Consider the following 23,373-nt stretch of genomic DNA (forward strand, 5'->3'; position numbering starts at 1 on the left):
AGTGCCCTGAACTGGACACAATATTCCAGCTGAGGCCGATCTACTGTCCTATACAAGTTCAACATAACTTCCTTGCTCTTGTACTCTATGCCCCTATTCATAAAGCCTAGCGTAATGTGTGGTTTAAGCAAATGGACTGCACTAAATTTAAAAAAACAAGGCTCCTTTATTCCGCCGGCATTGAAACTGTATGAACTGTCAAGTGAAACTGTAACTCCAAGAAACTCCAACTATTGACAGAGGGTATTCATCGTTGATGTTCCAGATCTCTGTCCGAGTCAGGCCCTTGGCTCCTCGGCGCAGCACTCACCAGATGTGTTCTGGCTTGTCCTGTGGCTCAGCTCCTGGCTGCAGTCCTGTCTCCCTCTCCCATTGTGAAGCTTCTCAGACTCAAGGGTGCTGCCAGTCAATCTGACTAGGTCCCAATTCTCCTCCCTGGTTCTTGAGCCACCCTCAGGGGCTTCCAGCGGCCCTAGACTCCTGCCACACTGCCACTCACAAAATGTCCTGGCTTTGTCCTGGATGCAAATTCTCCCTTGCCCCATGGCATCTGGCCCCGCCTCTCAGCTTGCGAAAGACCCTGCTCAGTGGCCCACAGGGGTCGACCAGTTCCCTTGGTCGGTGCTGTCCCCCACCATCGCCACCTGCTGCCGGATGCCTCGCTGAACTAGGATACTGTATGCTTTATTAACCACTCTCTCAACCTGTCCTGCCACCTTCAATGGCTTACGTACGTATACACCTGGATTTCTCTGCTCCTGCAACTCCTCATACCCTTTATTTTATATTGTCCCTTCATGTTCTTTTTGCCAAAACCACAATTAGCAAAACTGCCAAGTATCAGCCAAGGATAGGGGACAGATTTGGTTTGGCTAGAATCAGGGGGTGGGGGATGGGTAGTTGGTTCTTCCCCTGGATCTTGTCTTCATTTTGTACAGCACAGTAACCTTTCTTTATAGGTCAATATTTTCATTTAAGTTCAGTCAGTCTCTCCTGGTTTGACTCTTATCTACTACTTTTCTTATTTGCAATTTACAAATCTTTTTCCTGATGTAACTTACACATTTCCGATACTGTTGTAAGCAAGGTTGTCACTTTGCCCAGGCCTCCATCTCACACACTTCCATTTTCTGCTTTGTGTATTCTTTGAACTGTCCAGTCCCACTAATTAATTAAGTAGCTAGCTATTTACATCAAAGTTATGAGATCATCTGTCAGATGTCAAAACACCAACAATTCACAACTGAATTATATATATATATATCAGAAAGTTCAAAATAAAGAAGCTCAGACATTTGCTGCTATTTTTTTAAAGTGAAAGAACCTTTCCTGAGAGGAGCCAATTGAAGTCAATTTGGAGACATTTCCAAACTCCAACCAGAGGAAGCATTGTGACCTTTAAGTTTATTTAGTTTCTTCTTTCAAATTGGCGGCTTACACTTGCTGGGTTTCATTGTTAGGTGTTTCTCTTTAATACTCACTTTTCAGGCTAGCTGCAAGATGGCAATATTTGTGCACTAACTAAAATTCTTGATTAATTTCAGGAGTCTTCTGAGGATATTACTTCTTGGTCAAGGATTATCCATGCTATTATGTGGAACTGCAATCAGCAGTCAATATTTGACGGATTACTTTGCTGTGAACACCCCAGTGCTTCAGGGTTTTATCAACTATCTTCTACTGTTCCTGGTTTACACGGGAATGTTGATGTTCAGGCAGGGTATGTAGTGAGCAAGACGAAGAAACAGTTTGAAATGTTCAGAATCAACAGAATATGCAGTACAATTTTAAAATAATTGAAGAACGAAAACTGCTGAAGTGCTAATTCAATTTTACTTTTAATCAGGCAATGACAATTTACTGCAAATACTGAAGACAAAATGGTGGAAGTATCTTCTGCTGGGATTAATTGATGTTGAAGCTAATTACCTGGTCGTCAAAGCTTACCAGTATACAACATTAACAAGTGTTCAGGTATGTGTTCAACCTAATGAACCTGATTACTACAGTTGTCATATCCTGTATTTTCCTACGCACAGGTGGGAAGAGTTTAGTAAATAATTAATGCTCCCAACTTCCTCTTTTCTGCAGTAAAGCCGAGTTCTGGTCAGGTATGGCTCCACCAATCACAGCATCCATCTGGCACCTTACCCAAGTAGACAACCTTTTTAGTGTGACTCTAGGCAGTAGTAGGCTTTACTCATCCTGTCCTTACCCAGTGCCCACAAGGATTATTTGACAACAGTCAGGGGTGGGGATCCTGACATATTTTCCCCTTTTTACCTTGGTAATGCTGATGAATGGGGGTATTAATCACTGCTTCCCTGGCTGAGATCAGCAAACATAATACTGAGCACAATACTGAGAGACTTAACTCTGCATGATTCAGTACCCTATTATGTGGTGCATTTATAAATTAAACCAATAATTAGAAAAATAGAATGGTTACAGCACAGAAGGAGGCTCTTCAGCCTGTTGTACCAGCTCTGTGCACGATCAAATTAGTTAGTCCTACTCCACAGCCTTTTCCCTGAAACTCTTCAAAGTTTTTCTCTTCAGGAGCTTACCTGTTTCCCTTTTGACAAATATGATTGAATCTGTCTCCACAACACTCCCAGGCAATACATTCCAGATACTCACCACGCACTGCATAAAAAGAAAGCTTTTCCTCATATAGCTGTTGTTTCTTCAGCCATTCACTTAATACCGTGTCCTCTGCTTCTTGATCCTTGCGCCAATGGGAAAAGTTTCTATCTACTCTGCCTAGACCGCTCATGATTCTGAACACCTAAATCTCCTCTGAAATTTCTCTTCTCTAAGGAGAACAGTCCCAACTCCTCCAATCTACCCAAGTCCCCGGAACCATTCTTATAAAGCTTACCTGCATCCTCTCTAAAGCCTTTACATCCTTCCTAAAATATGGACTCAGAATTGATTGGACATAATACCCCAGTTGAGGCCAAACCAGTGTTTTAAAAGGTTCATCATAACTTACTTGCTTTTGTACTCTGTGCCTCTATTTATAAAACTCAGGCTGTGTATGCCTTTTTAATTGCTTTCTCAAGCTGCCCTGCCACTTTCAACAATTTGTGCACATATACCACCACACCCCTCCAACTCCATCCTGGTTTCTCTGTTCTTGTGACCCCTTTCAAATTGGACCTGTTTTTTTTATTGTCTATCCTCTTTCTTGCTACCAAAATGTATCCTTTCAAACTTTTCTGCATTAAATTTAATTTGCCTCCACTTGTCTGCCCATTTAACCAGCCTATGTCCTCTTGACGTCCATCAATAACTTCCTCACAGTTCGCAATACCAAGTTTTGCGTCATTTGCAAATTTTGAAGAGATGCCCCATACACAAGTCTAAATCATTAACATACATCAAAAAGAGCAGTGGTCCTGGCACTGATCCATTGTATACCTTCCTCCAGTCTGGAAAGCAACTGTTCACAACTACTCCCTGTCACTCAGTCAACTTCATATCCATGCTGCCACTGTCCCTTTTATTCCATGAGTTTCAACTTTGCTGACAAGCCTATTATGTGGCACTTTATCAAATGCCTTTTGGCAGTCCATATACATTATGGGCAGAATTTTTAGGTTGGCGTGTGGCCGATCCGCTCAAACATAAAATAGGGTGTGGGCGAGCGTCCCAATGTCATCTCACACACATGCGATATTTCAGTTGACGGGTGCGCGCAAAAGTCAGAAGCACACCCGCTCACAATTAAGAGGGCAATTAAGCCCATTAAAGTTGTAATTTTCTTGATTTTTTGCGGTCCATCCAACCTTACGGTTGGTGGATGTGCGAATCTGCCAGACGGGCTTTGCATTTTGATGAAATCTCATCCAAGGACGGGATGAGGTTTCCATTATTAAATTTAAAAAAATAAAAATGGGCCGAATTTTCATCATGTACTTGTTAAGGTGACTGATTCTGATGCGTGGACATTTTTTTCCGGATTTTAAAATCTTTATTTATCGTTTTTAAATTCTTCAGCTCCTTGAAGTAGCTCTCTGCCTTCAGAGAGCTTTCATACAGCGCCGCCCCCCCACACCCACGCTTATATCAGCGCCGCCCTCCTCCCCCCGGCCCCGGCAGCACTGAGCATTTCAGCACATGCTTCACACTGGCTGGCTGTTAATTGGCCAGCCAGCGCGAAACCGCAGTCAGGGGCCGATCCCAGGGGGCGGTCTGTTCCCTGGCAGCTCCCGGTCTCAGCGATTGCGCCCGGACGCCGACTTAAAAATCCTGCCCCATGTCAACTACATTACCCTCATCAACCCTCTCTGTAACCTCATCAGAAAACTCAATCAAGTTAGTTAAACATGATTTGCCTTTAAAAAAATCTGTGCTGGCACTTACTTCAATTAATCCATACTTGTCCAAGTGACTGTTAATTTTGTCTTGGATTATCCTTTCTAAAAGCTTTCCCACCAACAAAGTTATACTGACTGGCTTGTAGTTTATCCTTGCATCCTTTTGAACATTTTCAATCCTCCAGTGCTCTGGCACCACACCTGTATCTAAGGAGGATTGGAAAATTATGGAGAGTGCCTCCGCAATTTTTTCCCTTACCTTCCTCAATATCCTTGGATGCATCCCATCTGGCCCCCGGTGACTAATCAACTTTAGATACAGCCAGTTATTCCAATGACTCCTCTTTACCAATTTTAGCTCATCCAGTGTCTCAGCTACTTCCTCTTCCACCATGAATTCAGCAGCAACTTCTTTCTTGGAAAAAGAGATGCAAGTACTCATTTAATACCTCAGCCCATGGGGTCCTCTGCCTCCATGTGAAGATTCCCTTTTTGGCCCCTAGCCAGCCCCAAACCACCTCTTACTAACCTATTACTATTTATATGCCTTTGGAGGACTTTTAGATTCCCTTTTGTGTTGGCTGCCACTCTTGTTTCATATTCTTTCTTTGCTTCTCTTATTAATTTTTCACTTTCCCTCTCAGCCTTCTATCTTCAACCTAGTTCTCACTTGTATTATTCACCTGACTTCTGTCATATGCATCCTTTTTTCTGCTTCATTTTATTATTTCGTCGTCCAGGGAGCACTTGCTTTGGTTGCCTTACCTATCCCTCTCATGGAAATGTACTTTTACTATACCTGAACCATCTCTTCTTTAAAGGCAGCCTATTGTTCCATTCCAGCTTTTCCTGGACAAGATCTGTTCTCATCCCATGGAAATTGGACATCCTCCAATTAAGTATTTTTACTCTAGGCTGCTCCTTGTCCTTTTCCTTCCTATTATCTATTTCCTATTTCTCATTTTATGGTTTTTTATGTATCAAACTTTTGATGTAGCCAGGCCTCTGGAACTTGAGATTTCCGTGTGTTCATTACATGTGCATTTTGTCTGTTGCTCCAGGCTTGAGTCCATCACTCTATTTCCACTTTTTCTCTTCTTTATGTTTCTTTTCTCTTTAACCCTCCAAGGTCCCTCTTTTCTATCATTATGCCTCCTTTCACTTCTCTCTCAGGCACTCTGCCCCCCCGATTCGCATGCCAACCTTTCAGTGCTCCTCCACCTTTCTGCTCTCTTGCCACCCTCCCAGGTTGGGCTCCCTCTTAGAAAAACTTACAGCTTCCTTTTGTGTCTCCCTCAGCATCCTCTGAAGGGCTCATTGAGGTATTTGGTGCTGGCTCACTATGAGCAGCAAAACTGATTGCCCCATCGCACACTCTCATCAACCATCCCACCCTTTGCACCCATTGGAGGCTAATCTTGCCAATGTCCTTCCTGTCCAACCCATCCCTCCCACTGCTGATCTTGTGGACTCTGTTCTCACCACTCCTGAAAACATCTCCCTCCAGAATATCTGTTCACTTATGAACAAAGCCCTTGCTATCCGTGAACTTAACGTGGGCAATTCTATTGATATCATGAACTTAACAGGGTCCTGGCTGAGGAGTGATGACTTCACTAGCTCTCGCACTCACTCCCTCTCGCATACACTCACTTCCTCTCGCGTTCATTCTCACACTCACTCCCCGTGGGCCCTGAAAGTTTGGAGGTTAATATCGTTGAGGACGAGTTTGGGACAACTCTGAAGGTGCCCAGATGCACTTCCTCGCCACCCCGTCTAACTCCAGCTGACCCGAGCTTCACTGTTGCTGCAACTGCCGCTCCTCCTGGCCTCCCCGCTCTGCCATCTTGATGTGAAGGTGACTCCTGCAGTCCATTAGTGAGCCAACGCCTGCACTGAAGAGTGAGAGTGTGGTCAAGAGCGGATTACATCACCCAGAATGCACACTGGCTGTCAAAACAAATGGCAGCATGGACACGGGCTCTCGCTCCAGGACAATTGGATCTTGAGCGTTGGTCCCAGAGCAGAATGCCCAATGCACGCTTGTGTGTGAGTACATTGAGGCTGCTGCAGCCACTTGAGACAGGGTGGTGCTACCAGTAAGGCAAAGGCAAAAGCTGCGAGTTGAGCCTGGGCCTCCCGAAGGCAAGGGCCCTGGTGTCTTGCATCTTGTGCACGCCTCCTCTCCTGGGCCTTAGCGTCTGCTGCATCCCTCCCTTCCACTAGCTCACTCGGCAAAACTTCATATAAGTTTCCCCACTCCTCTAATCCTGAACTCACATCTTTCTTTAGTTTCTCCCTTGTCTCCCTCATGCCTTCTCTGAGCTCATCTTGTCCATGAGACCCATCTCCTGTTCCTCATGTTAGCTGATGTTGTTAATGGTTCTCTTTTTTCAAGTGTTGTCCCTCTCTCCTTTAAATCTCCCAACATCACTCCTTTCCTCAAAAAACAAGTCTTGATCCAGCAGCCCTTGCCTTGCAAAGCACCATCCCATTTCCAACCTCACTTTTCTGTCCAAAGCCCTTGAATGTGTAGTTACCACCAACGTATCCAGCTTGACCGAAGCTCCACGGTTGAATCCCTCCGGTTGGTTTCCGTCCTATCATAGTATCCAAACGGCTCTTATCAAAGCCACAAATGACATCATGTGATTGTGACAAAGGTAAACTATCCCTCAATTTTCTCAATCTGTCTGCAGCCTTTCACATGTTTGACCACACCATCCTCCTCCTTCAATACCTTTCTATTGTCATCCAACTGGGTGGGATTGCTGTCACCTGGCTCCACTCTTATCTATCTAATCATAACCAGAGTATCACTTGCAATGGCTTCTCTTCCTGCTCCTGTACTGTTACTTCTGGTGCCTTTCTAGTTCTCATCTACATGCTGCCCCCTCGAGGACATCTAAAGCACAGCATTAGTTTTCACATGGAAGCTGGTATGTTGACGATGCCCAGCTCTTCATCACAGCCTCTTTCGACTCTTCCACTGATGTTAAATTATCACACTGCTTATCTGACATCCCGTACAGGGTAAGCAAAAATCTTCTCTAATTAAATATTGGAAGACTGAAGTCATTGTTTTGGTCCCCACTCCAAAGTTCTATCCCTAACTACTGATTCTATCCCTTTCCCTGGCAACAGTCTGAGAATAAAACAGTCTCTTTGCAAACTTGGTGTCAAACTTGACCCGAGATGAGCTACCAACCACATATTCGTATCATCATTAAGATGATTTCACCTCCATAACATAGCCCGATAGCCCCTGTCTCAGCTCATCATCTGTTGAAACCCCTGTTCATGCCTTTGTTACCTCTGTGCATGACTATTCCAATGCACTGTAGGCTGGTCTCCCACATTCTACCCTCTGTAAACTTGAGGTCATCCAAAACTCTGCTGCCCATGTCTTATGTCGCATCAAATCCTGTTCACTTATCGTCCCTGTGTCACTGACCTACATTGGCTCCCTGTCAAACAATATCTTGATTTTAAAACTATCATCTTGTTTTCAAATACCTCCACAGTCTCGCCCCTCCCTATCTCTGTAGTGAGCTCCAGCCCCATAAAACTCCAAGATATCTGCTCTTATTTAATTCTGATCTCGAGTATCCCTGATCTTAATCATTCCACCATAAGTAGCCATGCCTTCAGCTACCTAAGCCCTGGGCTCTGGAATTCTCTCCATACACCACTCCGCCTCTCTACTTCACTTTCCTCTTTTAAGACATTCCTTGAAACCTACCTCTTTGACCAAGCTTTTGGTCATCTGACCTACTATCTCCTTATGTTGCTCGGTGTTATATTTTGTTTTATAAAGCTCCCTTTTAACTATCTTGGGACATTTTAGTATGTTAAAAGGGCTATCCAAATATAAATTGTTGTTTCCAAGGCATGCCTGTAAATAGTTGATCAGGTTCTGTCTCATTACTCTAGCTATATTGCACAGCGGGAGCCAACTTTGTAAAATATTGCCTCTATTTCTAAAACAGGGAAATATCAGGAATGGCAGTAATTGTCCTGAGCCTGCCCCTGCCCCCATCCACCTATACTCTTATGTTCTTATGCCAGTGGAAAGCCAAAAACAACAGTATAAATTTCAACAGGAAAATGGCTTAAGTTAGCCAGCACTTCCGCCAAGTAAATCTGATGGAAAACTGTTAAACATGCAACTCGCAGGAAAAGCCTGAAATAGAGAATAAACTGTCTTTAAATGCTACACTACTCATTGAATTTCAAGTGATTTAGATTGTGAAACAAGATGGAGAAATGTTGTGCTTCCCAGTGCCAATGCGTAAAGTAACAATTCCTGCTAATGGTTCAAATTTAATTTTAGCGTGAAAATTTCCGATGGACTCAGTAGATGCTAGAAAGAACAAATAGTAAATAGATTAAAACACAGTGGCCCAAAAATTTGGAAGCACCTATTTTTAGGTGCCTCTTACACAGAGCCCACGCTTGGATTGGGATGTGCTAGGAGCCTGGGACTTTGGGCTTCAGACCTTATTTCAACGTCAAAGATGCAACGGTGGAAGCCCACAAATGTTCAGGTCAATGTTCAGGTAAGTGATTTGGTAAGATTGCAGAGGTCAGAAAGAGGAATGGCTGGGACTAGAGTGCAATTGGGCAGCGGGGTGGGGGATAATGCTAGGTGGTCAGGACAAAATATCTTGGAGTTCTGCAGTATTGCAATGGGCCTTGTAGTGTAATCAGGTGTATAGGACTATTGGGGTCAGCAAAGAACATCGCAGGGGTCTTCAGTATTATTGTGGGATTGGGAATGTTGTTGAAGGATACTTGGAGTTGGAGGTTGGAGTCAAGGAGAGATCGGGGTGGAAAGGGGGCCAGGAGGATGTGAGTGAGGTCTGAGATCTCAGGAATGGGAATGGGGATGATTAAGGTGTGTACTAATCTCTCTTTTGTTTCATGCTGCTTAGCATTGTTTTTCCTGAGGCAAGGGTGCCATTTTGGACACAAACCAGCATCCATACTGTCCAAACCATAGCGCCACAGAGCTGAATTTCCAGTCCACTCTTTCTGTAGGTAAATATAACTTGTTAACATGTGTTTGTTGTGCTCTTTCAGCTACTAGATTGCTTTGTCATTCCTGTGGTGATGTTCCTATCATGGTTTATCTTACGTTCAAGATACAAAGTCATCCACTTTGTGGCTGTTTTCATGTGTTTGTTGGGCGTTGGAATTATGGTTGGTGCAGATGTTTTGGCAACAAACCATCAAGGATTAGGTAAGATCATTGCCTGGACCTGGAATTGTATGAAATGTTTTTGAACAGTGTTCAGAGTATTGAATGAGCTTACGAATGTAAACAAAGCACAGGGTGAGAAAAGAACATTCAACATACAAACCTAGTCCTTCCATGTATAATCTACCTGATCATGAACTAGCTGCTCCACTTAATTGTTCTCCTAAGGGAAGCTTCTGTATATTTTTCCAATTCCAAAGTGAAATTCCAGAATATCCACACATCGATATCACCACTATTTTAACCTAGGCTAATTGCTGTCCAGTATATTTAGAGGAGCATTCATATACAATGACACACAGGGAAAGACCATCTGGCCTATCCAGTCTGTCCTACACAATTATGATACCTTGTGTATCACAATAAATACACTCCAACCCACCCAAAAACAGATAAAAACCCAGGTCAATTCGAGGGATAAAAATTCTGGAAAATTCCTCTCAGGCCAATCTAGGTGATCAAAACTAGTCCAGGAGATCACTACAGGCTTGAATGCCTACCTTTTATAAGTGGTGATCTTCACTCCAGCTAGAAATAGGTCCTGCTCTCACTTGAAGGAATTCAGTGAATCGGTATCAACCGTGTGAGCTGGCATTCTGTTCCTGACCTCAACTCATCTCTGGGGCATCCGACAGATGTCAGCTTGATAACCCAAGACAGAATCAAATACAAAGGAGAAGTGCAAAAGGAAATAATAGGGGACAAGGGACAACATGAGAACAGATTGATGGCTAACATAAAAGGGAGATCTCATAGGCATATCAACTGTGAAAGGGTTGTTGGAGGAGCAGTGGGGCCGATTAGGGACCAAAATGGAGAGCAATTGGTGGAGGCAGAAGGCACATCTGAGATACCAAATAAGTACTTTGCATCAGTATTTACCAAGGAAGAGGACTTTTCCAAACATATATTAAATGAGAAAGTAGCCTGGATATGAATGATATTGATATAGGTTGTAAATAGTTGAGGCCCAAGTACAGATCACTGTTGCACTCCACTAGCCACAGCTTGCCAAACTGAAAAAGACCCATTTATACCTATTCTCTGCTTCCTGTTAGTTAACCAATCTATGCTAATATGTTACCTTTTCACCATGAGCTCTTATTTTGTGTAGTAACCTTTGATGTGGCACCTTATTAAATGCCTTTTGGAAATCCAAGTACACCACATCTACAGGTTCTCCTTTATCCACCTTGTTACTTCCTCAAAGAACTCTAATAAATCAGTTAAACACAATTTCCCTTTCACAAAACAATGTTGACTCTCTCTGATTCCATTATGATTTTCTATGTATTGTGCTATAACCTCCTTAAATTAGGTTCTAGCAATTTCCCTGTGACAGATGTTAGGCTAACTGGCCTTTAGTTTCCTGCTTTCTGTCTCCCTCCTTTCTTGAATAAAGGTGTTACATTTGCTATTTTCCAATCTGCTGTGATCCTTCCAGAACATAAAGATTTTTTGAAAATTACAACCAATGCCTCTACTATCTCTGCAGCCACTTCTTTTAAGGCCCTAGGATGCAGGACATCAGGTCCTGGGGGCTTGTTTGCCTTTAGGTCTAATAGTTTTCCCTGTACCTTTTCCTTGGTGATGGTGATTGTTTTAAGTCCCACACTCCTTCCGCCTCTTGATTTTCAAGTATCTTTGGGAAGTTTTCTAAGTCTTTTACAGGAGTTGGCTTGGAACATTAAATATGATAATGAGTCTGCGAGACTCATTGTTATTCTATTGTTCAAATTTAATTCTTGAAGGCTGGGTTTCACAAGCCTTGGGAAATCCAGCAGTTACACCCAGATGGGAACTGTTGGATCCAGGAGGTGAGCGCCTTTCCACATAGCTACTGGTACCAGTGTGCCCATGTGGGAAACCATCTGCTATTGTGCAACATCTCTCTTCTCCCAGGCTTCTCCAGCAGGCATGCAAACTTCCCTCCATATCCCCACCTAGGCCCACTTACTAGAATGGTTCCAGAAATGAGGGATTACTGTTATCTGGATAGGCTGGAAAATAATGTATGCATTCCCTAAAATGTTTCCTCTCAACCTGTAACACATTGCCCACCACTGCATGCAAATTACTCAACCATACCTCATGTCAATAAAGTTATCACAATTTAATCTTCTGGAGTCATATGATACTGTGTACAAGATCTTGGAAGGACTGCTAGTGACTAAGGAGGAGTTCCTATCTATATCTGTGCACAATGCTCATTGGAACTGGAATCTAACTGCAGCGTTTAGCATCTCTGAGGGATCATGCAGCTGTAACATAACATGCAGTAACAAAAGGTCACGTGCTCAATGGGAGTATCTCTCACGAACATACACTGTGCTGTGGAATACTTCATGTCTGGATGCTGAAGAAGAACAAATGGAGAGCATCATTATATAGGGCTTCATGCGGTCAAGAGGTCACGTAGCACCACATTCAGACCATCTCACCCCATTCTCAACTAATAGTACATGTGCCAGAAAGTGGGCAGGACCAGAGAGCCACCACAGTAACAGAGGACCGCAGAGAGCAATGTTGATCTCTTAGGAACCAATCTTCCAACTTGTTCAAATGTGCAGGAACCCTTTTAAGTACTCTCTCAAAACCAGCATAGAGAGATACAGGGCAACATTATTCCAAAGTTGCTGGAGCCTCACTTAGTACTCTGACTGTGGAAACACCTAGAAAAAGCACTAGAATATGCTTCAGGAGAACTGTCAAAGTGAAGCACTGGGATAAACACGTATATTTCAGACTTTTAGTCTAAGAAATATTTTAATACCACTGTATCCAGACAGTTTGTTTTTAATCATGCAGTATAAGGAATCTGCAGATTTGTATCCATGATAGTTACAGTAGTGCAATGTTGGTGAAAGTGTCCTCAGGCACTGCATTGTGCATCTGTGCAAACAGTATAGTTCCCTGGTTGGAACGAGAATTAGATGAATGTGGCTTCCATATGGTCATTATTACAATGTCCTTATCTAGCCTGGCTTGTGATTGTCTCTCCTTCAGTTCTTTCAGGCCTATTAGATGGAAATTTTGTGTAGCATACAACTTGCAACAATGATTTTGTATAGTCTAATAGGGCTGCACTACAAGGTGATGACAATCTAACCAGGCATCTAAGGCTCTGCTCTAAGTACCAATAATTTATCCTAATTTTTCTTTATTCTTTCATGGAATGTGGGCATCGCTGGTAAGGCCAGCATTTGTTGTCCATCCCCAATTGCCTTTGAACTGAACTTGCTAGGTCATTTCAGAGGGCAGTTAAGAGTCAACCACATTGCTGTGAGTCTGGAGTCACATGTAGCCAGACCAGGCAAGGATGGCAGATCTCCTTCCCTAAAGGACATTAGTGAACTAGATGGGTTTTTTTGACAATCGATAATAGTTTCATGGTCACCATTACTGAGACTAGCTTTATATTCCAGATTTATTAATTGAATTCAAATTCTACTAGCTGCCATGGTGGAATTTGAATCCATGTCCCCAGGGCATTAGCCTGGGTCTCTGGATTACTAGCCCAGCAACATTACCACTATGCCACCATCTCTATCGGCCTTATTGTAGCTGAGTTTAGTTCTGTATTTAGTTCTTGCAAATGTTATTAACAGGACTGCAGAGAGCAATGTTGATCTCTTAGGCATCAATCTGCCTTCTTGTTTAAATAAGCCAGGCTGGGAAGATTCCATCAATAACTAGCTGGTCATTGGGTTATCTTACCTTGGGAAAGAATTGTACTGCCAAGACATTCTACTGGTGCTTGTTTGGAAATGTGATAAAAGTGTTTGCAATAGTAAACAAAAAGCATCAGTGAATTTCTTCATACATTTATGCCCTATGAAAACAACAACTGTTACATGTGTCCCTTGTGGTAGACTAGAAGGATCCAGAAGCAGATAAAACCATTGTGATGGTGACGTTCAGTACCCTCGCATTGCTTTCCTGTCCAGCTGCCTACAGATCAGCTGGTAATGGATGGTACAACCCTAAGGTTGTCCTAGGCCCAACCATCTTCTGCTGCTTCATAAGGTCAGAAGTCAGGATGTTTGCTGATGATTGTACAATGTTCAGCTCCATTCACAACTCTTCAGATACTGAAACAGCCTATGTCCAAATGCAATATCCAGGCTTGGGCTGACAAGTGGCAAGTAACATTCGTGCCACACAAGTGTCAGGCAAGAGAGAATCAAACCATTGCCTCTTGACATTCAATAGCATTACCATAGCTGAATTCCTCACTATCAACATCCTCGCCATTGACCAGAAACTGAACTGGACTAGCCATATAAATATAGTGGCAACAAGGTCAGGTCAGAGGCTCTGAATCCTGTGGTGGGTAACTCACCTCCTGACTCCCCAAAGCCTGTCCACCATCTACAAGGCACAAGTCAGGAGTGTGAGGAATACTCTCCACTTGCCTGGATGAGTGCAGCTCCAACAACACGCAAGAAGCTCGACACCATCCAAGACAAAAGCAGCCTGCTTGATTGGCACCCCATCGACAAACATTCACTCCCTCCACCACCGATGAACAGTGGCAGCAGTGTGTACCATCTACAAGGTGCAACGCAGGAACTCACCAGCACCTTCCAAACCCACGACTGCTGCCATCTAGAAGGACAAGGGCAACAGATACATGAGAACACCACCATCTGCAATTCCCCTCCAAGCCGCTCACCATCCTGACTTGGAAATATATCACTGTTTCTTCACTGTCGCTGGGTCAAAATGCTGGAACTCCCTCCCTAACAGCACTGTGGGTGTACCTACACCACATGGACTGCAGCAGTTCAGGTAGGCAGCTCAACACTATCTTCTCATGGGCAATTAGGGATGGGCAATAACTGCTGGCCTACCCAGCGATGCCCATGTCCCAAGAATGAATAGAAAAAAACAACTTTGTTACTGCCTTCTTGGTAATGAACTTCAGCCTGTGAAGGCACTTCTCATCAGATATTCTCAAGTAGCTACATCTGGGTCTAAAGGTATGGTTGTGTAGGTAATAAGACCATAAGATGTAGGAGCAGAAGTAGGTCATTCGGCCCCTCAAGTCTGCTCCACCATTCAATGAGATTATGGCTGATCTGATAATCCTCAATTCCACTTTCCTGCCTTTTCCCCATGACCCTTGATTCCCTTACAGATTAAAAAATCTGTCTATCTCAGCCTTGAATATACTTAACGACCCAGCCTCTACAACCCACTGTGGTAAAGAATTCCACAGATTAACTACCCTCTGAGAGAAGAAATTTCTCCTCTCTTAAATGGGTGACCCCTTACTCTGAGATTATGCCCTCTGGTCCTCGATTCTCCCACAAAGGAAAACAAATTCTCAGCATCTACCCTGTCAAACCCCCTAAGAATCTTATTTGCTTCAATAAGGTCGCCTCTCATTCTTCTAAACTCCAGTGAGTACAGGCCCAACCTACTCAACCTTTCCGCATAAGAAAATCGCCCCATAATCCCAGGATCAACCTAGTGAACCTTCTCTGGACTGGGTCCAATGTCAGTGCATCTTTCCTTAGATAAGGGGACCAAAACTCTTCACAATATTCTAGGTGTGGTCTAACTAGTGTCTTGTATAGTTTTAGCAGGACTTCCCTATTTTTATACTCCATTCCCTTTGAAATAAAGGCCAGCATTCCATTTGCCTTCCCTATTACCTGTTGAACTTGTATGCTAGCTTTTTGTGATTCATACACGAGGACCCCCAAATCCCTCTGTGCTGCAGCTTTCTCCATTTAAATAATATTCAGCTCTTCTATTATTCTTGTCAAAGTACATAACCTCACATTTTCCCACATTATATTCCATCTGCAAAGTTTTTGCCCACTCGCTTAACCTGTCTATATCCCTCTGTAGACTCTTTGTGTCATCCTCACCACTTGCCTGCCCACCTATTTTTGTGTCATTCACAAACTTGGCCATAGTATTCATTTCTCTCATCTAAGTCATTAATATATATTGTGTTATTGTGGCCCCAGCACTGACCCTTGTGGCACTACACTAGTTACAGGTTGCCATCCTGAAAATGCCCCTCTTATCCCAACTTTCTGTCTTCTATTAGCTAGTGAATCCTCTATCCATGCTAATAGACTACCCCTAACACCATGGGCTCTTACCTTATTAAGTAGCCTTATGTGTGGTACCTTATTGAACGCCTTTTAAAAATCCAAATATATTACATCTGCTGGTTCCCCTTTAACTATCCTGCTTGTTACCTCTTCAAAGAATTCTAATAGATTTGTCAGGCATGATTTCCCAATGGGCAATTTTCCAATAATCACAATGGGCAGAATTTTACGTCTCGCAGGCAGGCGCATGCCTGACTCGATCGGGAGTAAAATAGTGCGCACTCACGAGAGTTGGCAGCGCGCTTGCTGACAACTAAAAGGCCTATTAAGGCCATTAATCAATTAATTTAATCCTATTTTTCACTGCCCGTCCAACCTTACGGTTGGCAGGCGGGCGAATAGGCCAGGCGGCCTTTGCATTTTTGAAGAAACCTCACCCATGGGTGGGATGAGATTTCCAACAGTAATTTAAAAAAATAAAAATTTTGAAACATAATTTTTAATATGTCCCTGATCATGTGGACTGAGTCACATGTGGGGATATGTTTCAATTATTTTTAAAATCTTTATTTTTCATTAAAAAATTTTTCAGCTCCCTGAGGCAGCTCTGTGCCCACCCGACGAAGGGAAAATCCTGCCCAATGTGTTTCTTGTGTAGGGGAAATTTCACAAGATGTTAATTAGTGCTGGTTAGGGAGTACGAAGGGACATAAGTATAAGATATGTAAGCATAGTTTAGATGTTAGGAAACATGAGTTGTTGACCTCTGCTGTAAGTTGTCATACCATGCTGGGATAGGACAGGCTACATGGGCCAGCTGCTCTTTACCTGATCCTTTTCAAATGTTTGTAACAGAAGAAATGCAGAGCACAAAATGACCATTTAGCAAATCAAATGTGGTCCATCCAGAGTTAGTGCATCATTAGTTTCCTTCTCTGATCGCTCTGAGACTGTAATGAATATCTCTATGATTCTCAATACAATTTCTTACCAGGTTGTAAATCAGCTCCTTTTTAAAAGTACTGCTTGACTGACACTGAATCAATTGCTTTGTGGTTGTTTGCAACATGCTTCAAATCTTATTATATGCTCAAATAAGAAAGTGACTGTATTCTCAAAATACAGTTCTGAACTATTATAAAAAGTAATATTATTGATGCTTTGAACTTCTTTAAAGTGGATTTGGTGTCTTTTTTTTAAAATAGGTAACAACAAGTTGCTGGGGGACCTTTTGGTCCTAGGGGGTGCTGTACTTTATGGAATTTCTAATGTGTGTGAAGAATTCGTTGTGAAAAACTTTAGCAGAGAGGAGTTCCTGGGAATGCTCGGCTTATTTGCAACCTTCTTTAGCGGTATACAACTGTAAGGAATGGCAATGTTTTTCTAAATTGTGTCTAATATAACTGTGCTTTAATGTTCTCTATACAATAGAAAGTAGAGTTCATAGGCACAATTTTAGCTTGTGTTTGATGCTCTTCCAATCAATGGCCTGAATTTTTGCTCCCAGGTTGGGAGCCCAGAGTCGGGACAAGTTGCGGCTCCGCAAACCCAACCCGGGAGAGAGTGCCCCAGAACTTCCAGTTTTCATTCCGAGGTCGGGGTGGGGGGTGGTGTCAAATGGGAGTTGTGGCAGGTGACCTTGAAAACAATGCGGACGTAGCACAGGGGCTGCTGGGTGTGGAGGCGGGCTGTGGGACTTTGTCCGGGCTGTGAAAGAATGAAACAAAACAACAGTTCTCCACCACTCACCCCTCACACTCCCACCACCCCCGCCCCCCACACACACCGCATACATGCAAACCCATGCCACCCCTGCCCCCACCCATCCCCATGGCCCTTTATAACCTCCATGGTAACCCGTGCCCCTCCACCCAGCCCTATGGCCTCTCATACCATCTAAGCCAATCTATGCCCCTCCACCCACCCACATGACCTTCATACCTTTCATACCTATGCCCCTCCACCCACCACCATGGCCCTTCATAGCCCCTATGACAACGGTGTCGACTCATATCCACCCATGCCCCCAGCCACCGCCCTTTGCTCTAACAGCCTCCATGCTAACTCGCCCAGTATCCACCATGGGTAGACTTCAGGACCCATGCTGAGATTAAATAAAATCCTTAAGTGTCTATTCATGAATTCACTATTTAAAAAAACACTCTCACTGATAAAAAAAACACATTTAAACTTCCTTCAAATACTTAATCCCTTATAACAAGCATTTTTATTCATAGTCCCACTTCAAAGACTTAATAAACACTTAGAGCTGTCAATCAAACTGTGAATTGACAGGCGCCCCACTGTGATAATGATAGGTTGTGAAATCAGTCGTGCAGCACTAACTCTCAAGCTTAGGTCAATAGACAGAGTGAAATAGCAAGCACTATTTTTTAAAACTACATACCTAATTTACAAATATTTAAAGGGCAGGAAATTTAAATCCCTTGATAGCTTTTGACGGCTCCAATGAACTTGACAGTTCCAATGAGATTATCTACTTTTTATGAACTTAAGATGGACAGCGTCTGTACAAAAATTCAGGCCAATATTTTCCATATTGAACTTTGAAAATAGCACCCATGTTAGATTCTTGCTAAATATTTACACCCATTCTGCCAGCAACAGACAAAATGGGAAGAAAAAATACATTAACCAAAAATGCATTTTGATTTGGTTGTGGGATGCCTTCCTCAGGAATGCAATAAACTGGATGTTCTGTTATTCAGTAGTATACAACCTTTGTTTACCATTTATTAAGAGAAAGCCTGTTTCCTCAGGAGAACTATGGGATCCTGTAATATGCAACAGGTCATGAATCACCATCAGGCAAACTGGCTATGGTGTCTTGTCAGAACCTGCATAAATGTATTTCAATTCAGACAGGTTTATTAGTAACATAAAAGGATCCTGGTCACGAACCATTCATAAGAAGTGACTTAAAATGTTACTTATTTGGTGTATGGTAGCCTGAAAAATTAGCACAATTCCATATCTTTGAATGGGTTAGAAATGAGTGTCACTCTCGTCAATTGTAAATGTAACTCTAATATTTCCTTCATTGTGACAGCTCAGCATAAACAATGCAAATACATAACTATTATTACAATATTTCAATACACATTTTAGTTTACATATGTTGGTAGATAGCTGCCAGTGAAATATCAGGCATTAAGTGAGCAATGGAGAGCAAGATGAATTTTTATAAGAGCATAAAGTACAACAGCAAATCTCTTGATTTGACTACTGTCTTAAACATTCTACATTCTATAATAAATATAATTTCGGTGGAAGTGACTGTGGTTCTAGTTTATTCTGCTGACTTAGGTTTGGGTTATTTGATATTATTCAGTATTATTCTGAATGATATAGGTAACCAAGGTGAGTGATATCAGACATGGAGTTATATGTCATTACTCGTAAAACAGTAGAAACAATGTTTATTTTTGATGGCATAATTCAGGCACATATAGTGTGTGGTAGTTATGTCTCTACAATATGTACAATTATAGCATGTTCATCAATCACGTTAAAATTAAAATTTAAAATAGGGAAGATATAGAAAAAATGATCAAGAATATGGCAGGAAAAAGAGAGAGAAGGAAAAGATTATCTGGTGAAAAAATGCAATGAATGACCTTTTACTTTTAGTACTACACTTGAAAATCAGGCCTTTCATTTTCTTCTGTTGTAGAAGCATCTTGGAACATAACGCAATTGCAAACATTAATTGGAACTGGCAAGTCGGTAAGCATCTATTCAACAACAGCACTTTTAACCCAGTTAAATGTCCCAATGCACTTAAGATCAATAAAAAACATTTTTGAAGCTGAGCCACAGGAAGAGGTATTAGGATAAATGACCAAAAGCTTGTCAAAGAGGAGGATCTTAAAGATAGAGAGATGGGAAAGTTTCGGGAGGGAATTCTAGAGCTTAAGGCCAAGGCAGCTGAAGGCGCAGCCGCTAATGTTGGAGCGATTAAAATTGGGGATGCACAAGAAGCCAAAAATGGAGGAGTGCAGAGATCTTTAAGGCTTGTAGACCGGAGGTGGTTCCAGAGAGAGGGAAGGGTGAGGCCATGGAGAAATTTTAAAACAATTAAGGAAAAACCAGTAAAACTTGGAAATGAAGGGCACCAGAAAATCTTGCCAAACTGATCTTGTATACCTTAAAATGGAACTCCAGTATTACTGGTGCCAGTATTACTGATTTGCACTGGGGATTGAAATTTTTGAACTGGTTTTTCCTTCTGCTAAGGATGAAGAGTTTAAAACTGAGGCCTTGTTGAATCAGGAGCCAATATAGGTCAGCAATTGTTGATGGTTGAATGAGACTTGGTGCAAGTTAAGATACAGGCAGCACTTGGATGAATACAAGTTCATATAGGTCAGAAGATGGGACACAGGCCAGGAGAGCATTGAAATAGTTGTCCCAGGGCAACAAAGACATTGGTGAGGATTTCAGCAGCAGATGAACTGAGGCAAGATTGGAGCTAGGCAATGTTGCAGAGGTAAAAGTAGGCAGTCTTGATGATGGAGTGGATATTTGGTTGTAAGCTCGTCTTAGGGTCAAATACAACAGCAAGATTACGAATGGTCTGGCTCAACTTCAGTCAATTTGCCAGGAGGCCAGACAATAGAGCTTGTGGCAGAGACCAAAGATGATGGCTTCAGTCTTTCCAGTATTTGTTTGGAGGAAATTTCTGCTCATCCAACCTTGGATGTTGGGTAATTTTCTTCTGATTTACATGCGCTTGTATTCGCCCAAAACTCTGTTGCTTGCATCTTATCTCACAGCAAGTCTCATTCACCATCAACCCTTGCTGATCCACACTGGCTCCTGATCCAACAACACCTCAATTTTAAAATCTTTATCCAATCTTGAATGTTGGACAAGCAATGTGTCAAATCAGGCACAGTGAAGGGGTCAAAAGAGGTGACGATGAGGTAAAGCTGAGTGTCATCATCATACACATTCAACTGGATGTTGTGCCTTTGGATGAAAGGGTAGCATGCAGGTAAGAAATGGAAGAGGGTCATAAGAACATGTACCATTTGAACATTTCTACTGAACCGGATCTTACTCATTTTGTGGTTTACACTATGAACATGATCATAGTCTAGGGAAAAAAAAGGATTTATTCTTTTCTGTTTATTTCTAATTAAATTTATGTGGATAAAGCTGTGCTATTTCAATGTTGGTGTTTCGACATAATCGCTGCCAATGTTTTTTGCTGTTTTCTTCTAATATTTTCCTCTGTTCTCCTGGAAGCACTAAATCATGCTTCTGCACAGTTTTATGCATCCATGGCAGCCCTCAAATACTTCACATAAAAGGGTGTAATTGAAGGTTAGACTGAGTTTCTGTAGGTTATTTGACAAGGGCAGCACAGATCTGACTAATATTGTCCTCACTGATGTGTACATTCTGATCAGCACAATAGTTTAAAGAGAAATCTACTCCGTATTTAATTTTCTACTTTGTTTGTTCACCAAGAAAACCCTTTGCCTAGAGTAGGCAGATGGGATCAGAGTGTAAAACTACTGTCAAGATCATCATTACTTCTCTTGCCATAATGTCGTTATCACAATAAATCCCATTAATTTTTACTGCTCAGTTTACTGCGCAAGTATCCAAATTTTGCACTAAAAGGTCAAGGCATTGAAGTCGCTGTTTTTGCAGGGAAACTGAACAACTGATGCGACAAATAAATTACCCACGTCAGGAATACATGGAATTTCTGGTCTTGCTTTACAGCATTTCACAAAATGATGTTCCATTAAGACACAAACAAATCAAAATAAGAGCTTAATTCTTTATAGAAAAACTGCACGTGGATTGTAAATTTCTGATTGTCAACAATTAAGCTTCTTTCCTCTCTGGGAAAACCAGGGTTTCTCCAATGTCCTTTTCTAGTATGACATAACAACACTTTCAGAGATACTGCTGCTTTCCTAAGTGCCAAGACTCATTAAAGAAATGTTTTTTGTTGACCGCTCCAGATAGAGCAGTACCCTCAGCAGCAAATATGGATGCGACCATGGAGATGAAGGATATCATATGTTCCAGGAATCATCAAGTTAAGGGCATTTGCCTGCCAATTTTCCCAACACTGAACAATACAGAATTTCCCCAGTCATTAGAGAGAACCAAAGCCAGAATACAGCCTTGGACCATGAATTTCAAAAGTGCGCAGTTAGTTTTCAGTTTGGAGTCTGTTCCGTAATGGAGAAAGGGCAGATTTCATGGAATTGGCAGCTTCGTTTGATAGTACAGAACTGTTTCTTGAACCAGTTCCAGAATTAAAGAGAATGTAAGTCCTTCAATCACTTTTGCCTTCTACCAGATAATTGTCACTTGCCTGTGATCAATATTCTCAGAACAATTGGTTCTTATTTTGGGAAAGTGACAGTTGCATTTGAGTAACAACATTTAGGTTCCTGATGTGGAACATTCCCTGTTGGTAGATTGTAAACAATGATCAATTTGATAACTTGTCTCATTAATAGCTAAACACTACACATTAATTGATTCACACACTGGTTAGGGTGTCTCGCAAGCCTTTTTATGCTGTGAATACAGAGCCAAAGCCAGTCAGATTTAAAAAAAAACTTCAATAAAAATTGCAGAGATTAAGGGGTTATAAATGCTGGAAGACACTTGAATTCATCTTGTAAAGCAAGATGAGCTACTTATGTGTGGTGGTTGGCATTTTGTAATGCAAAAGATAGGTTGTATTGATTGAATTTGTCGAGTCTACAAACTGCAAAAATTGCCTGGAAAATAGCATTAAATAAATAGAACAGAAGGTACCTTGGAAGTAAAAATGCACTGATTGAGCTCGATGCTTCTTTTGGTGGATCAGTAAGAGACAGTGACTGGAAAGTCAATATGAGGCAACCTAAAGGTAGCGTTTTAAATTGGCAAATGTAATGCATAACAGTGGTAATTTTATGAACCTTGTTTATTGACAATGTATATTAGAAATTCACAGTACACTGCCCAAAATGTTCTTTATTTTCATTCTTGCACTTGACGTGGGTGTCGCTGGCTAAGCCAGCATTTTTATTGCCCATCCCTAATTGCCTTTGAGAAGGTGGTGGTGAGCTGCCTTCTTAAACTGCTGCAGTCCATGTTGGCGTAGGTATACTCACAGTGCTGTTAGGGAGGGAGTTTCAGGATTTTGACCCAATGACAATGAAAGTATGGCGATAAAGTTCCAAGTGTGGGTGGGTGGTGTGGGGCTTGGAGGGGAACCTGCAGAAGGTGGTTCCCATGCATCTGATACCCTTGTCCTCCTAGGTAGTAGAGGTTGCGGATTTGGAAGGTGCTGTCGAAGGAGCCTTGGTGAGTTGCTGCACTGCACGACATGGTACACACTGCTGCCACTGTGCATCGGTGGTGGATGGAGTGGATGTTGAAGGTGGTGGATGTGGTGCCAATCAAGCGGGCTGCTTTGTCCTGGATGATGTCGAGCTTCAAGTGCTGTTGGAGCTGCACTCATCCAGGCAAGTGGAGAGTATTCCATCATACTCCTGACTTGTGCCTTGTAGATGGTGGGCAGGCTTTGGGGAGCCAATAGGTGTTACGCTCCACAGAATTCCCAGCCTCTGACCTGCTCTTGTAGCCACAGTATCTATATGGCTGGTCCAGTTCAGTTTCTGGTCAAAGGTAAATTTAGGATGTTGATAGTGGGGGATTCAGCAATGGTAATACCATT

General features: G+C 42.3%; 1 protein-coding gene across 3 annotated transcripts in view; it reads left to right on the forward strand.

The window, feature by feature from the left end:
* Window positions 1-23,373, forward strand: part of LOC144682466 (solute carrier family 35 member F2-like) — a 54,911-nt gene that overhangs the window by 24,701 nt on the left and 6,837 nt on the right. For all 3 annotated transcript variants that reach the window (XM_078544866.1, XM_078544867.1, XM_078544865.1), the window contains exons 2-6: window positions 1,545-1,720; window positions 1,847-1,974; window positions 9,405-9,564; window positions 16,859-17,015; window positions 19,348-19,400. In XM_078544866.1, the coding sequence (XP_078400992.1) occupies window positions 1,545-1,720; window positions 1,847-1,974; window positions 9,405-9,564; window positions 16,859-17,015; window positions 19,348-19,400 (674 nt within the window). The remainder of the gene's footprint in view (window positions 1-1,544; window positions 1,721-1,846; window positions 1,975-9,404; window positions 9,565-16,858; window positions 17,016-19,347; window positions 19,401-23,373) is intronic.

The sequence above is a fragment of the Cetorhinus maximus genome, chromosome 7 (genome assembly GCF_964194155.1).
Source record: "Cetorhinus maximus chromosome 7, sCetMax3.hap1.1, whole genome shotgun sequence".
Classification (NCBI taxonomy): domain Eukaryota; kingdom Metazoa; phylum Chordata; class Chondrichthyes; order Lamniformes; family Cetorhinidae; genus Cetorhinus; species Cetorhinus maximus.